Genomic DNA, 14695 nt, shown 5'->3' with positions numbered 1-14695 from the left:
AATACACACTCAGTGACAGTTTCATCTCTGTACACATGTTCTGGGCTAGTATTGACTGTAATATAATATTACTCTCATTATAAATATGACCCAGCAATGCATTTATAGACACCCGAAATCGACAAGTTACTCACATTATTCAATTCCAGATTGTTGTTTCATTCATTGCCAAAATGTCTAAAATCACTAGACGTCATGTCTGACAACTCAATGACAAGTCCCCCACAGCACCCAACTGTGTAGTTGGTGGGGTGGAATCCCAAAAGGCACACATAGCTACCACATGCTGCCAGTAACCTAATTATGTCCTCACACATCACTCCAGTGGCTGTCACTGCCATGCTTTTATCAGCTCTGCTGACTTGGAAGCTTACTGTCAACTTGCAGCACTCAAATCTGTTTTGAGTGTTTGACTTCTTTAAAATGTGTGAACCAACCTCCCTGTCTGTACAGAGCCACCTGGGTTCCACCTAAAGAGGAACAATGATCTTGTTCACCGACCTCGCTTCCTGTAAGTGCTGATGAAGTTCTGTTTCTTCAGAACAGTAACACATAAAAAAGTTCAAAGAATCCAATCATTTGAAGTCTTTTGTGTTTAATTACTGAATTTTACAAAGCAATGCATGTTTTAAACATTTACAATCACTTTATTCATGTGTTAAAGCATGTACAAATCCTCCCAACCAGGTGTGGAATTTACAGCTCTCATTCAGCAAAAAGACAGGACAACGATGATCTAAACTACAAAACATAGTAACTGTACATCCACCATACATCAGCATGCATTCACTCACTCAGTCTGATCATGTTCTTCTCAAGCATGCTTTAATGTCAGTGGTTAATCAGAAACAAAGGCACATTCACTCTGTACCGTCCTACTGTAACTAGCCTCATAATTAAGGTACCAGACACCTAACAATCAAGCTACATTGGAGGGTATCACAGCCAGTTTACAGTGAAATATGTACAACATATTGACATTTCATTGATGTTTTTGATAGACAAACAAGTGAATAAGTCAATAAAATACAGGGTTTTGGGTGTATCAGATCTTCTGTTTGCAGTAGAACAAGCTTTCATGCTCCGGTATTTGGTTATTAAGTAGCAGGTTTCCTCAGTTCTTTTTGTGAAGAAACTTCATTTTACTTCCTAAAAGACACAAACAAAATGCAAGTAAGAACTATTCACGTCACGTCATTTTTTTTTTAACACACTTCAATTAAATTTTCCAATTGAGCCGATATCTGCAGTGTTTACTGTGAGTGTGATCTCCGTGATTGTCAGGGAAATGATATAGTGCCTCGGATGGAATCCCAGTTTTAGACTACATCAGGGATCATCAACTACATTCAGCCGCGGCTGATTTTTTCTTGAGCGGATGATTAGGTGGCCGGAACATAATTATAAATAAATTGTAGACTGCAGATTGACCGCAAAAAGCCCAAACATATATAATATTTGACTAAAACATAATAATTTTGAACCTTGTTTATATTTGTATACGATAACATATATATCTTTATAATGCATGGGAATAGTTTGGAATGTATTTCCAAAATTAAAATCACTTGTAGCTGATTTGCTGGTGTTTTTACAGTCTTTTATGTCCAACAATAAAAAATCTATTTCAAATTCCACCAGTTGGGGAACCCTGGACAACATGGTGCTCATTACTACATCATGGCCAAATGTGAATAGGCTTCTTTTAGAACAAAACTTTGTATCATCCTACATTTTAAGCCAGGTTACAATTTTTCCCAGTGGTAAAGTGGACAGGTAAGGTCTGTTGAGGGGAAATATTTGTTTTAAGTGCAGATTCTATTTTATTTGAGAACTCACCTAGCCCTTTGAGGAACTTGTTCACTCCACTCTGCTCTGTGTCTGGTAGCTCTTCCAGGTACTGCTCCACCCTCTGCTCAAAGAGTCCTGACAGAAACACAACAGAATGACAGAATAACATTAGGTAATTACCAGTGGTGTAAAGTACTTAAGTAAAAATACTTTACAGTACTACTTAAGTAGTTTTTTGGGGTATCTGTACTTTACTATTTATATTGTTGACTACTTTTACTTCACTACATTCCTAAAGAAAATAATGTACTTTTTACTCCATACATTTTACCTGACATCCAAAAGTACTTGTTACATTTTGAATGCTTAGCAGGACAGGAACATGGTCAAATCCACACACTTATCAAGACAACACAAGGTCATCCCTTCTGCCTCTGATCTGGACTCACTAAACACAAATGCATCTTTTATAAATGATGTCTGAGTGTTGGAGTGTGCCCAGGGCTATCTGTAATGATATCTGAGTGTTGGAGTGTGCCCAGGGCTATCTGTAATGATATCTGAGTGTTGGAGTGTGCCCAGGGCTATCTGTAATGATATCTGAGTGTTGGAGTGTGCCCAGGGCTATCTGTAATGATATCTGAGTGTTGGAGTGTGCCCAGGGCTATCTGTAATGATATCTGAGTGTTGGAGTGTGCCCAGGGCTATCTGTAATGATATCTGAGTGTTGGAATGTGCCCAGGGCTATCTGTAATGATATCTGAGTGTTGGAGTGTGCCCAGGGCTATCTGTAATGATATCTGAGTGTTGGAGTGTGCCCAGGGCTATCTGTAATGCTATCTGAGTGTTGGAGTGTGCCCAGGGCTATCTGTAATGATATCTGAGTGTTGGAGTGTGCCCAGGGCTATCTGTAATGATACCTGAGTGTTGGAGTGTGCCCAGGGCTATCCATACATTTTAAAAACAAGAAAATGGTGCTGCCTGCTTTGCTTAATAGAAGGAATTTAAAATGATTTATACTTTTACTTTTGATACTTAAGTATATTTTAGCAATTACATTTACTTTTGATACTTAAGTATTTTTTAGAACCAAATACTTTTAGACTTTTACTCAAGTAGTATTTTACTGGGTGACTTTTACTTTTAGTTGAGTAACTTTCTATTAAGGTATCTATAGTTTTACTCAAGTATGACAATTGGGTACTTTTTCCACCACTGGTAATTATTAACATTATTACATTATTAATATTATATTGTGAGGTAATGTTACAGTGCAGTATATCAGAGAAAGCATGTTTTGGTATGGGGTGAAATACCCTTCACTATGTGGCCAGGAGATGGCACTGAATACCCAGCTAGAACCGCTGTCAACGAGAGGGCCGTACCAGCATGGGATTGAGAAGATCCCATTAGGGATTTTGGACTACATTGGCAGAAAAGTGAGGGGTGGCAGAGCCTACCTCTAAAGAGCATTTCTACCAATCATTACAGTTTACATATTATTTGTATTATGATGAACTACAATGAATCCATTTTAAGAGGACAGGACACACATAACGTTATTATCTCTTAACAAGTAGACAGGACCATATTACAGACTGTTGTGTAGGGTGGATTAACAGGGTCATTGTAAGTTTGCTCTACCTTTGGCCCGGCATTTCCGCAGCTCCCGGTCTTGGATGAACCCCGCAAACATCTGGGACTCCATGAAGACCCCCAGGAAGCGACGGATGCTCTTGGAGGCCACAGACTTGCGGAAGGCCTCGCGCTGGAAACTGCGTTCTCCTCGCTCGCTCTGGGTGAGGAACAGGGAGTAGTGGCCGATGGTTTCCAGAAAGAAACGGATGAAGGCCTCTGACACCAGGCTGTTCAAGGAGTTACACTCTACAGAAACAGACGAAACAGGATAGGTTAGTATTATGATGCTGAAACTGAAACACACTTAATACATGTTCAATACATCTAGAAAGAAGCAACACAAACTACATGCTTGAGAATTGTGCTTGAGAATCAAGTAGGGCCTATAACATTTGTGGGAATGACACAAGAGTTATTTAGAGTTGATGTTTGACTGATATTGTGTATTCATACGTAACATTAAACAAACACTAGGTTCTGAACACCAGTAACCTTCAATTCAGTGAGGTGAATCACCCATTCCAGGAGTTCTCATCACTCCACAGACAGTGTATTGCTCCCAGACATGTGCTGTACATGTTCTTGTTCACAGGGTTGAAACATGGCCAGTGCTCTGTTGTCCTAATTTACACTCGTAACATCTGGTTTAGTAGAGAGTGATGATGTGTCCCTCGTTCACCTTCGTCTGACTCGCTGTCAGAGTCCTGATTGATGATGTCATTCCTCTGCTCCAGAGTTAGCTCAAGAGCAGACTGGAGTTTCCGTGGCAACAGCGAGGCCTCATCATCCATCTATACACACGCATAACAATTTAATTAGCGACAATAAACAAGAATATCAAAAGATTAGTCCATATTATATTACAATAAACGTTCTGGTCTTTGTTACGGTGAGGTACTGGAGAATTGAGACCAACCTGTCTGAGGAAGCGGTCAGTTCCCAGGTCCACCATCAAAGCCTGCAAAGGAAACAAACAAGTCACATATTTGTGACTCATTTCAGGAAACTAGGCGTATGTCGCACGTCACTACTTGACAGGAGAGGCATTTGAACATAAACATTCATTGTTTATCAAAATTTGTTTTTGGGCAGAAATGCCTTCTGGAACATGTGAACTTTCATGTGCCTTAATAACAAACTTGTATTCCATCTGTAAATACAAATAAAATTGTTAAATTACGAGCCTAGTTGGTTTAGCCACGGGAGCCATCCTGCTAGCCATGATTGGCTGATATAATGGATGGGCTGGACATGCCGAGAGATGAGTTTGGATTGGTCTGACGTGTAGCATGCTTCTGTCTCTAACTTCAGCTGTTCAGGATGTGTTGATAGTCCTTTCTACCTCACCGTTTTTGAAAGATATAAGGTTAGCCATCGAGAACTGCAAAAGTTATGCTACTTTTCTCAACAACATTGATGCCCTGAATTTAGCGGGAGCTATCAACAGATCAGTTGGAAAAAGTGATGGGCTACTTTCTGCACAGGCCGAAAGTAGTTTACCGTGTGAACCGGAGTGACTTGACACAATACTGGCCAAACAATATGTACCTACAAACAAAACAGAGTTAAATGGTTCCAGTCTGCCGTGAAGCGTTCATCCATGTATACAAGTAAGAATCTAGCTACATCTTCAGATATTATACATTTCTAATTTTGTCAGAAATTCGTTTTCATTGCAAGTTAAAGCATACTGTTCGCTAGCTAGCGAGAGTTAGCTTGCGGGCTCGCTATCTAACGTTACTTGTATGATAGGTATAGTAATATTATTTGAATCACAAAACCATTTGCACTACTAGTTATAGCCTAATGTTAGCTAGCTAACATTGAACCTTGTTGGTTAGCTTAAGCTACCTGCAGATTCATACTAAGGCTATGAGAATGTTTGTATTGGTAGTAGTATGAGTTGGGATTATTCCGGTTCATTGTTTAGCTAGATAGCTACATGTCTAAACAAAGGACTCCACTTCACCAGATGATTACATGACCCATCAAGCTAGCCAGGTGTGTCTGGGGGTGATTGCGGCCATCTATTGTATTTCTAGACAATAGTGACCCATCCACTTAGCTAGATGTGGCTGGGGGGTGGTTATAGCATTTCCTTCACATGACCCATCAATTTAGACAAGTGTGTCGCGTAAGTGTCATCTAATAATTCTAAAATATTTTTATCTAGACACTTTCTGTTTTTGATATTGCTACTATGCAAGTAACCATTTCACTGTACCGTTTACACCTTTTGTATCCTGCGCATGTGTGTGTTTACCAGAAGAACAACATGACCTGCACCAAAGTCAGATTAGGATATAGGCCAAGGACTATATAAAGTGTATTTTTACCTGGAGGTAAATTATTTTTGTGTAGGCTACTACTTTTATCACTTTTAGTCATGAAATCTTTGGTTGTTTACTAAACTAGTCACTCTGTTTAGCACATGGCCTTACATGTGAATCCTTAAAGAGATGGGTGCGGTTAAGGATTAAGAGGGTGTGAACAATGCTGAATGGGTATAGACAAAGGAGAGCTCTCCAGTAGGTGTACCAAAACATTCAATGGCCATTTTCTCAAAAGTGGGGATACAAGTTTATCGACTTTCAAGCAGAATTACTTTCCCATTGTACCACAACTGGAGTGTATGATATACCATTTTCTACCGCAGAGGCTCTACTTTATCCAATGTAAAAAAACACAATTTAAAATGTTGCTACATAAGACAGAATCAAGGTGGTCGATCACATTTAGGAATCTTCAATCAAATCCAGGCTTCCTCCATGTGCATACAGTGGCTTAAAGTGAATACCAATGCCCTCTACAAATAAATCAAACTCTCCATCAAGAGAAAGACAAGCTCTTCCAGAAGTTGGAAGTGTTATACCAGTGTTAAAACGAGATCTTTAAAAGCAGCAAAACATACTTGGGGAATTTTTATTGAGTTGATCAGTAACATCAAGACAGATGTAAACAGACAACATATACTGTTGACAGGCCATTAAAAGCCTTGTGTTAAATATGACAGACAGGGTAAGATGGTCTTTTCACTCATACCATGGGCTGAGGGCAGATGCTGCTGACTCGGACTAACTGTGTTAATAGCAGAGAGCTGGGCTTTAAGAGGCCTGATGGCTTCTCCTGCCAGGCTTTTATTGAGAGCCAGAACCTCCCTCTCTCCCTCCCTACTGGGGCCAGGACCCCAGAGCTGAGGTCTGAGGCTGCCCTGGCATGGGCCCTGCAGGCTGCAGCAGCTGCCAACTGCCAAGGCCACATTCACTGGGGGGTTTAGGTCAGGGTCAGCCACACTACAGCACGTTGAGGCTGGAGGAGAAGTTGCTACTTTAACAAGGATCGATTCAAGTGATTTCCACCTCTTTCCACTCTGCCTTGGCAAATCAGTGCACCGTTCCAAGAATGCTGCAGAACAGAACAGAACAGTCCAGCTGGGAGAGCAGAGAAGCAGACACGTCTTCTTTCCCTCCTCCCTCTGTAATTGGTGACAAAACTGCTGCAGGTCAACGTCCTGTCAGGCTTTGACCACAGCGAGACTGCTGGACAGCTCTGAACAGGCAATTATAGCAGGCCTCACACCGTGTGTGGACTCTGACAGCTCAATACTAGGAAGCTCATGGCTTGAATTCTAATACTCAATACTGGGAGCCTACAGTGTCCATGGCAGCAAAACAGAGGAAACGGGTCATATTACACTCAGCGCTCAGAGAATTCAAGTTTGACCCGATCTTTCGAAAACACAATGCTATTTCTCAATGTGTGACTGTGACTTTAACATGAGACTGATTTAGAACGATTTCTGGTATGAGTGCTTGAATGAATAAACGTTAAAAAAAAACGTTTGAGGGTAAAATTGCTCTGAATCACTGGAAGGTCCAGCATTCTTTTAAAGAATGCCTGTGACAGTCATCATGAGAGTGTGGTTTCATCCTGAACCCAGGGGTGGTCCTGGGTCTCTGAGGGAGGTTGGGAGGAGCACCATGATAGCTGTCTCGTGAGATGTCCCAGTTACTGTATATCCGGATGCTTCTGAATCTGTCCCATGGCTGCACCAATCAGCCAAGAGGATCAACATACCTACGCAATTCTCTCCAGAAATATAAGTCCCTCATTGGGTAAATGTTTAATGAAAACAAGCAGGGTAATTGACTGTGTAATATACTGTAGGTTGTTGTGGGCGTTTTACTGCTGACCAGTAACAGGAAGGCCACTCCCCAGCCCAATGTCTAACAGAGAGATGGAATGTGACAGTGGAATAGCCTCTAATCTGTAGCCTCAAGCTAACAAAATCAGAGGCGCAGAATGAGGAGGAAATTAATAGAGCCATTACATTAAACCTGGTCTAAGAAAAGCAAGACAGTGGGAGACAAAGATGAAAAGCTAGAGAGAGAGAGATGGAGAAAATGAAGTACCAACCTCTTCCACAGGCAGGTCTTTGAGTTTGGGCAGTGAGCTGGACAGGAGCCCCACCAGGAAGGGTGTTGGGCAGCAGACGATGTCCACCATGGAGGCAGGCAGGACGGGGATGAAGGTGTGCTGCCAGGAGAAGGGATAGAGCAGAGCCACCACCGCATGCATACAGCTGGACAGGGTACTGCAGAGAGGGAGACAGACATCCATAGAATTACATATAGAATCACTATATCTAATCATTTTAAGATCTCTATGGGGACAGTCAACATCAGATACAGCTGGACAGGGTACTACCGGGGAGGGAGACAGACAACATCACTCACCTTTACACTCACAACACAGAACTGCAGGGGGTCCATCAGCAAAACCAGATATGAATATTTTCAGGGGAAAACATGGGGATGCCAGATTTTCCATCAGATTGCACACTTTATCCTGACCTTTGAAAGGGAGTGGTGGATTGTGTTTTGAAGTAAACTCTGAACACTCCTAAAACAGCAGCCAGCAGCGGACAAAGAACGGCAAACAGATGCAACAAAGATGTGGACTCATGTTCCTCTATAAAATACAGAATAAAAGCTTATTGAGATTTGTTTAAAGTTCATCATTATCTGCCTCTAATATCAAGAAGAGAGCCAAATGAGAGCGTATTGCTTAACGTCATAAGTGAACCAGTCTTTCCAACGTCCAAACCAAACAACAACCTGATCCTCTTTTCCTTGAAACAATTACTTTTGTATATGTGAGGCGAACCAGTGCGGCTATGTACCCTGGCTTAACACCGCGTTCCTTCCTCCAGTTGGTCTAAGGGACAATCTGAAATCCATTCTCAACAGGCTGTTCTTTCTCTCCAACAAAGAAGAAAAGAAGAAAAAGACAGGAAAGGATAGAGCAGAAAGAAATCACTCCTCCTGACACTCAGCTGCCAGGAGAGAGAGGTCTGTACAAGACTTCACATTGGAGCAGCCAGTAGCGGGAAAAATACCCAAATGTCATACTTGGGTAAAAGTAAAGATGCCTTAATAGAAAATGACTCAAGTAAAAATGAACGTCACCCTGGAAAATACTACTTGGGTAAAAGTCTAAAAGTATTTGGTTTTAAATATACTTAAGTAATTAAGTATCAAAAGTATAAATAGTTTCACATTTGCTTATATTAAGCAAACCAGAAGGCATTTTAGTTTTTACATTTTATTTACGGATAGCCAGGGGCACACTCCAACACATCATTTATAAACGAAGCATGTGTTCAGTGAGTCCACCAGATCAGAGACAGTAGGGATGACCAGGGTTGTTCTCTTGATAAGTGTGTGTATTGGACCATTTTCCTATCCTGCTAAGCATTCAAAATGTAATGAGTACTTTTGGGTGTCAGGGAAAATGTATGGAGGAAAAAGTACATTATTTTCTTTAGGAATGTAGTGAAGTAAAAGTTGTCCAAAATATAAATAGTAAAGTACAGAAAAAACGAAAAAACGACTTAAGTAGTACCTTCAAGTATTTTTACTTAAGTACTTTACACCACTGGGAGCAGCAGACAGGCAGACAGGTTCACCAATGGCAACCATTCAAAAGCTTTAATCTGTTATGTTTCCACCTCTTCCACTGACAGTGTAACACCCTGAACTACACAGCCCACAGCTAATACCTGCTCTATAAACATCTGTGACAGGCTGATTACACTAGGCACTGCCACTGTGGCAACACACACAGTAGGTCCACTCCCTCACCCTCAGAGATGGGTTGGGTGTGTTACAATAGTTTAACAAGATCTTGAATCCGTCTGATATTACCCAAAACAGCACCCTTACCGCTGGTGAATTTTGACAGCTGTGGCTTAACACAAAATCACAAACAGTATGTCGTCTTTCTCACGGTCCCAAGCTTGTTGACAGTGGCCGACCCTCCTCCCCTCTGTCCCCCTGCACTCCATACAGTCCATGTACACACAGATAGCGAGGGGAAATAAACCATGAGGCCCATCAGAAACACACAGATACCACAACTCTAAATCAGTGGGGATCAAACCCTCCACTGAAGATGAATGCACTGTTAATAAGGAATGTTGTCCATAGTTGTTCTCTTCAACAGCAGAGGGCACATCCTACCAAACACACAGTACTCTTACTACGTATAAGTGTCCACGCTCTATCACAACGTCAATATTGATGTGCATACAGCCTCTCCTTGACGGAACCTTTATCTTGTTACTGTAAATAGAGCTATGAGTAAAATGGCAAGTTATTATAGTTAATGAACACTGTAAAGCGAGACCAGTATCTACATGGCTCAACAACTGCAGACCCATGGTCTGTTCAGGTTTCTTATTCACCCATCATAACATAGAGCAGAAAGCAGTCTCAGTTTCACTGTCTGAGTTTTATTTGCAGAAGGAGCTGATCCTTTTGAAGAGATCCAGTCTCCGGGATTTGACCTGTTCCAACAGGGAGGGATGGGGCACAGCTCTCAGAACCTCAGCCACAGGCAAGACAGAGCTAGCGCTGCAGAGGACTGATACCATGAGTATCACTTACACACTCAGTCCTGAGGGAAACACTCATGGGAAATGATGAACTTGCAATAAAAACACCATCTCTGCCCAGAGCTGCCAGTCAACTCTCTAAGGGTGCGTGCCAAATGGCACTCTATTCCTTAAATATTGCACAACGTTTGACCAGAGCCAATATGGGCAATAGTGCACTACATAGGGAAAAGGGTGCTATTTGGGACGCAATCTAAAGTGGAAAGGAATGGCAGACCTTTACAGACCAGGTCATAACAAAACCATATCCGCATAACCATCCACTTAAGTTTAGAGGATCCTAACTTTGCTTTGTGATATATTGCATTTGGGGTTATATAAGCATGTCAGATCAGGAATGGTTGTCCTCGGTCTGTCTGTGGCTGACCATGCAGATTCCCAGGAAACTCTCAGGATAGAGAGGCTTACTCTGCCAGACTCACAGGTGCAGGATGGAGAGTCCCAGTGTCAGCAGCACTGTCCACAATCTCAGACGGGCCCATTTCAGCCCAGGACAAACACAGGCCCTGGCAGGAGCATCAGTACAGCTGTTGACTAACAGCTCATCATACTGAAGCACATACATATTTTTCTGGGTGAGAATCAGTGCTTCATTTGTAAATCGGGAGGTGCCGGAACAAAAAAGTTAGTGCGAGAGGGGGGTAAGCTGGGGAGCTCTGATGTACTGGAACGCATGAGAGAAAAATCCCCTTTAATAAAGCACTGCATGCAGATTATTGCATTTGCGTAGTGGCATAGAGAAGTAGAGCAGAGGCACTTACAGAAGTTGCACAAATTGATAAAAGTTTTAGTAGCCTAAGGTCTGCGGGAAAAAAATGCCTTTTATGAATGCATTTCATGCAATTCTGCATCATTTTACATGACTGGAGACTTTGGCAGAATCTTTTTTAATACCGTACAAATGGTCAAAATGACAGTATACTTTGACACTGACACACTGAGATCAATAAAAACAACCTTTCTTGAATCCATCAATAGTCTAGGCATAGGTGTGTGGAGACACACATATTGTAGGTTACAATATGAAGAGGAAATGATAGTCCTAAAAATGCCTTCCAGTTTCACTGACTCACCCATGGTGTGCAGCTTACTGGCTGGTGATTCGTGCCAAAAGCCTCACTCTCTCTCGTTTTACTTTGTAAAAAAATATTTGAAAAATATTTGGAAGTTGATCAAAAATGTTGGTAGCCTACAGCAAACACATTAGTGTCTTCTCTTTCCAGCAGGAGCCATTTGCTTTCCACCCTATGTTTTCCCACGATTGTATTTGAAATACTGCCTGATTTATCTGCATGCTGTTCACTGACAGATTTAGGCTATGCCTTGTTATTGGCTACACACAATCCATAGCTAGATAATTTGTTAAAATAAGATACTGATCTTCTGTGGCTAAATTACAGGCTTTCTCATGGTGTACTAGGCTACTCTGAATTATTTCATTTCTTTCTGAACAGACAGCAGTAATTCTATAACTTTAGCAAATGTATTTAAATGTATCAGGTTTTGCATCTCCTCCAGAACCCTTCGCGCAGCTATGATTCTATGAGGAAATAAATTATGAAGTGCAACGCTGGAGAGATGAGAGTTGCAGAGCAGAGAGATCATAGAAAGTGAATCTCATTCTAGTTCTGTGAGAGATACAGGCGTGCTTCTCACACAGCAACGGCCACGCGTTGGTCTCAAACATAGGTTGCAATGTTGTGCAAACCTAAACCCAGGCCGGCCCAACCTGAAACAACTCGAATATCAGGCCTGTGCTGAAAATCTACTTTTTCACATGACGAATTAACTTTGATCGCTTTTATTAGGATCCGGCTCAAATTAAGCAATGGTGAGAATGATGAATGAGTGTGTGCATACTGCTCATTGGTGCATCTAGTAGAATGTTTAGTATTCACATAGAGCTCCAATGTCTTTTCCCCACTTCCTCTCCATAAGGATCTCAAGTCCCCATCACGGCCTAGGCTTGGACTCCCTGGTATGAACAGTTGTAGCGGAAGCTGTTGAACAGTAAGACCAGGCTTCCCTTGAGCAACCCTACACATGGTCCTATTCAAGCCTATTGATTCCAATGCTTCTTGTGGGCAGCATTGCAGTGTGTGTGTATATATAATAATAATAATAATAATAATGGGAAAGTCAGATGCTTGGCCTCTGGTTTCCATCTTCTGAGTTTCCCTCTTCAGTCTCACAGAAATATTTTACACACAGTATGTTTCCACTGTGTTCATCCACTCCACCTTTGGGCATTAGAAATACACACAGGGAAAGTGTTAAGTTGTTGTAGGTTGTTTGGTGCAGTGCCAGCATTGCTCAGTGTGATACAAGTGTTCAGGAGTAATAAGGGACTAAATAAACTGTACAGCTTGTTCCCAGATTAGAGTGGTACACTGTAGCTACCTACAGTGGCTCACTTTAACAGACTGGGGTTACAGACATACACCATATTATACGGCTGCTGCTGCTGGAGTCTGGAGCAATGGGCTCTTCCTGAATCTAATGCAAACCCCAGTCATTTCAACAGGTGGTAGAAGAAAATTATGAATGGGGTTTGAAAGGAGGATTTTAAACTAATAAAAATGCAAAACATCTGGTGACTACCATGTGTTAGTTTGAAGTTTTCTGATGTTACAGTGAGCGGTGTAAGGGGAACCGAGGTACAGAAAGCAGCCTTCCTTCTCCCCCTCAGAAAACAAGAGCCTGATTAATTCACCATGACCATGAGAAGGTGGTATTTTGCTCTCCCTCTGCACCCCCGCTCTTTCTTTCTCCCTGTTTCTCCCTCTCTTACCCTCCATCTTTCTCACACTCATACACACACTACCTTCCTCCCAATCCCCTGTCTCTTCTACTGTGGTCCTCTCATCAAATACAATAGAAACATTGACTTATTAAAGCACTTCAGTAATCGGAAACGACCTCCATGTTCTCAGATTGGCTAAAAAAAGAGAAGTGATTCAATCCCCTCTACACCCACAGGCTAGGTTGAAGATGGGAAGGTTAAGACAACAAAGTAAATCTATACAGAAGCGTTAGAAAATAAACAAATTCATGGAAACAGCTCCATTGATATCTACTAGCGCCGTTGCTAACTAGCAACGCTGGTCACATGAATTGCAAAGAGTTATGGGATATTAGAATCCTCTTGTCTTAACCTGTATATTTTGAACCTAGCCCACAGGCAAGCCCTAACAATGGAGGAATGGCAGGGAAAAAGTTGAGACCCGCCCATTTAGAGCCACAGAGAGGCAGATCAAACAAGCCAACACTCTCTCTGTGGTGGTAACCCTTCTCTGTCCTAGACCCATAATAACTGGAAGATGATGTTTACATTTTATTTTTTTATTTCACCTTTATTTAACCAGGTAGGCAAATTGAGAACACGTTCTCATTTACAATTGCGACCTGGCAAACATTATGAGCACTGCAGCAATCCCAGCACAGAGCCTTCAGGTAAATCTGGTTAAGCAATTACAGTCTGATGTAACCGATGATGAATTTATGTAATTAGGCATCAAAGTTGGTTTTACAGCAGCCATTTGCTGGTTAATCATCATCAGTTCTGAGTAACTGTCTGTCTGGCTGTTTGATGTCACAGATAAGCAGCAACATGTCTGATATAAAGCATTTCTATACGTACAAAGACGCTTGCTGTAGGCAAACGACCCGTTGTGACCTCTTAAACAAGTCATACACAGCCTACAGTACAAATAAAGAGTTAATGCAACAGTCCATGTAACCCCGTAGGCTCGGCCCTAATTTACTCGCCGCAAGGCAAATGGCCCAAGACAATGCCTAAGGCTCAGTAATGCCTTGTAACTTAAGCTTCATGCCTTGTATGTCATTTCATACATTTTTTAAGTAAATAAATAATAGCATATTCGCTTCTCATGACCATTTCTTGATCTTAGTCGGCTAAACACATAATACTTCATTGCACATGATTTTACCATAATATCAAATGGAGTCAGATAAACATTAAAAAAACCTAAGGCCTATGTCTAATTAGCATAATCAAATTAGCATGATAATACTAATAAAAAACATACAAAATAGTCAGTTCAAGCTAGAGATATCTGTTGTTTTGCATTGGATCCACTGCATCCGTCTATGTCGCACTTCCGCATCTGCAATGAAAGGTGACAGAGCTAGAGCGGGGGGTTTTCAGACCATGAGACATCATAAAAATCGGTCTTCTTACAAAATCGTCTGTAGTGTCCGAACGGTTTGGCCTACAAACCCCTCTGTGGAAAGATGAGACTCTCACGAACATGATGGTGTTCTCCATTTTGCTCTACAACCCCCACAAGC

The 14695-nt window shown here is 41.5% G+C and overlaps 1 protein-coding gene across 6 annotated transcripts in view; it reads right to left on the bottom strand.

Annotated features, from left to right (window-relative positions):
* Positions 1-575: 575 nt before the first annotated feature.
* The window catches only part of LOC139575879 (DENN domain-containing protein 2B-like), a 77485-nt gene continuing 63365 nt past the window's right edge, over positions 576-14695 (bottom strand). For 5 of the 6 annotated variants that reach the window (XM_071401270.1, XM_071401271.1, XM_071401273.1 and 2 more), the window contains 6 exons: positions 7846-8023; positions 4346-4387; positions 4109-4220; positions 3436-3675; positions 1840-1926; positions 576-1149 (listed from right to left, as the gene is read on the bottom strand). In XM_071401270.1, the coding sequence (XP_071257371.1) occupies positions 1115-1149; positions 1840-1926; positions 3436-3675; positions 4109-4220; positions 4346-4387; positions 7846-8023 (694 nt within the window). In that variant the 3' untranslated portion in view covers positions 576-1114. Of the gene's footprint in view, positions 1150-1839; positions 1927-3435; positions 3676-4108; positions 4221-4345; positions 4388-7845; positions 8024-8095; positions 8133-14695 lie in introns of those variants that run through there. The other variant, XM_071401275.1, reaches the window with a different exon arrangement.

Source organism: Salvelinus alpinus, chromosome 5, assembly GCF_045679555.1.
Source record: "Salvelinus alpinus chromosome 5, SLU_Salpinus.1, whole genome shotgun sequence".
Taxonomy (NCBI): domain Eukaryota; kingdom Metazoa; phylum Chordata; class Actinopteri; order Salmoniformes; family Salmonidae; genus Salvelinus; species Salvelinus alpinus.
Note: the sequence above shows the minus strand (reverse complement) of the source record. Positions and strands in the feature narration are given on the sequence as shown.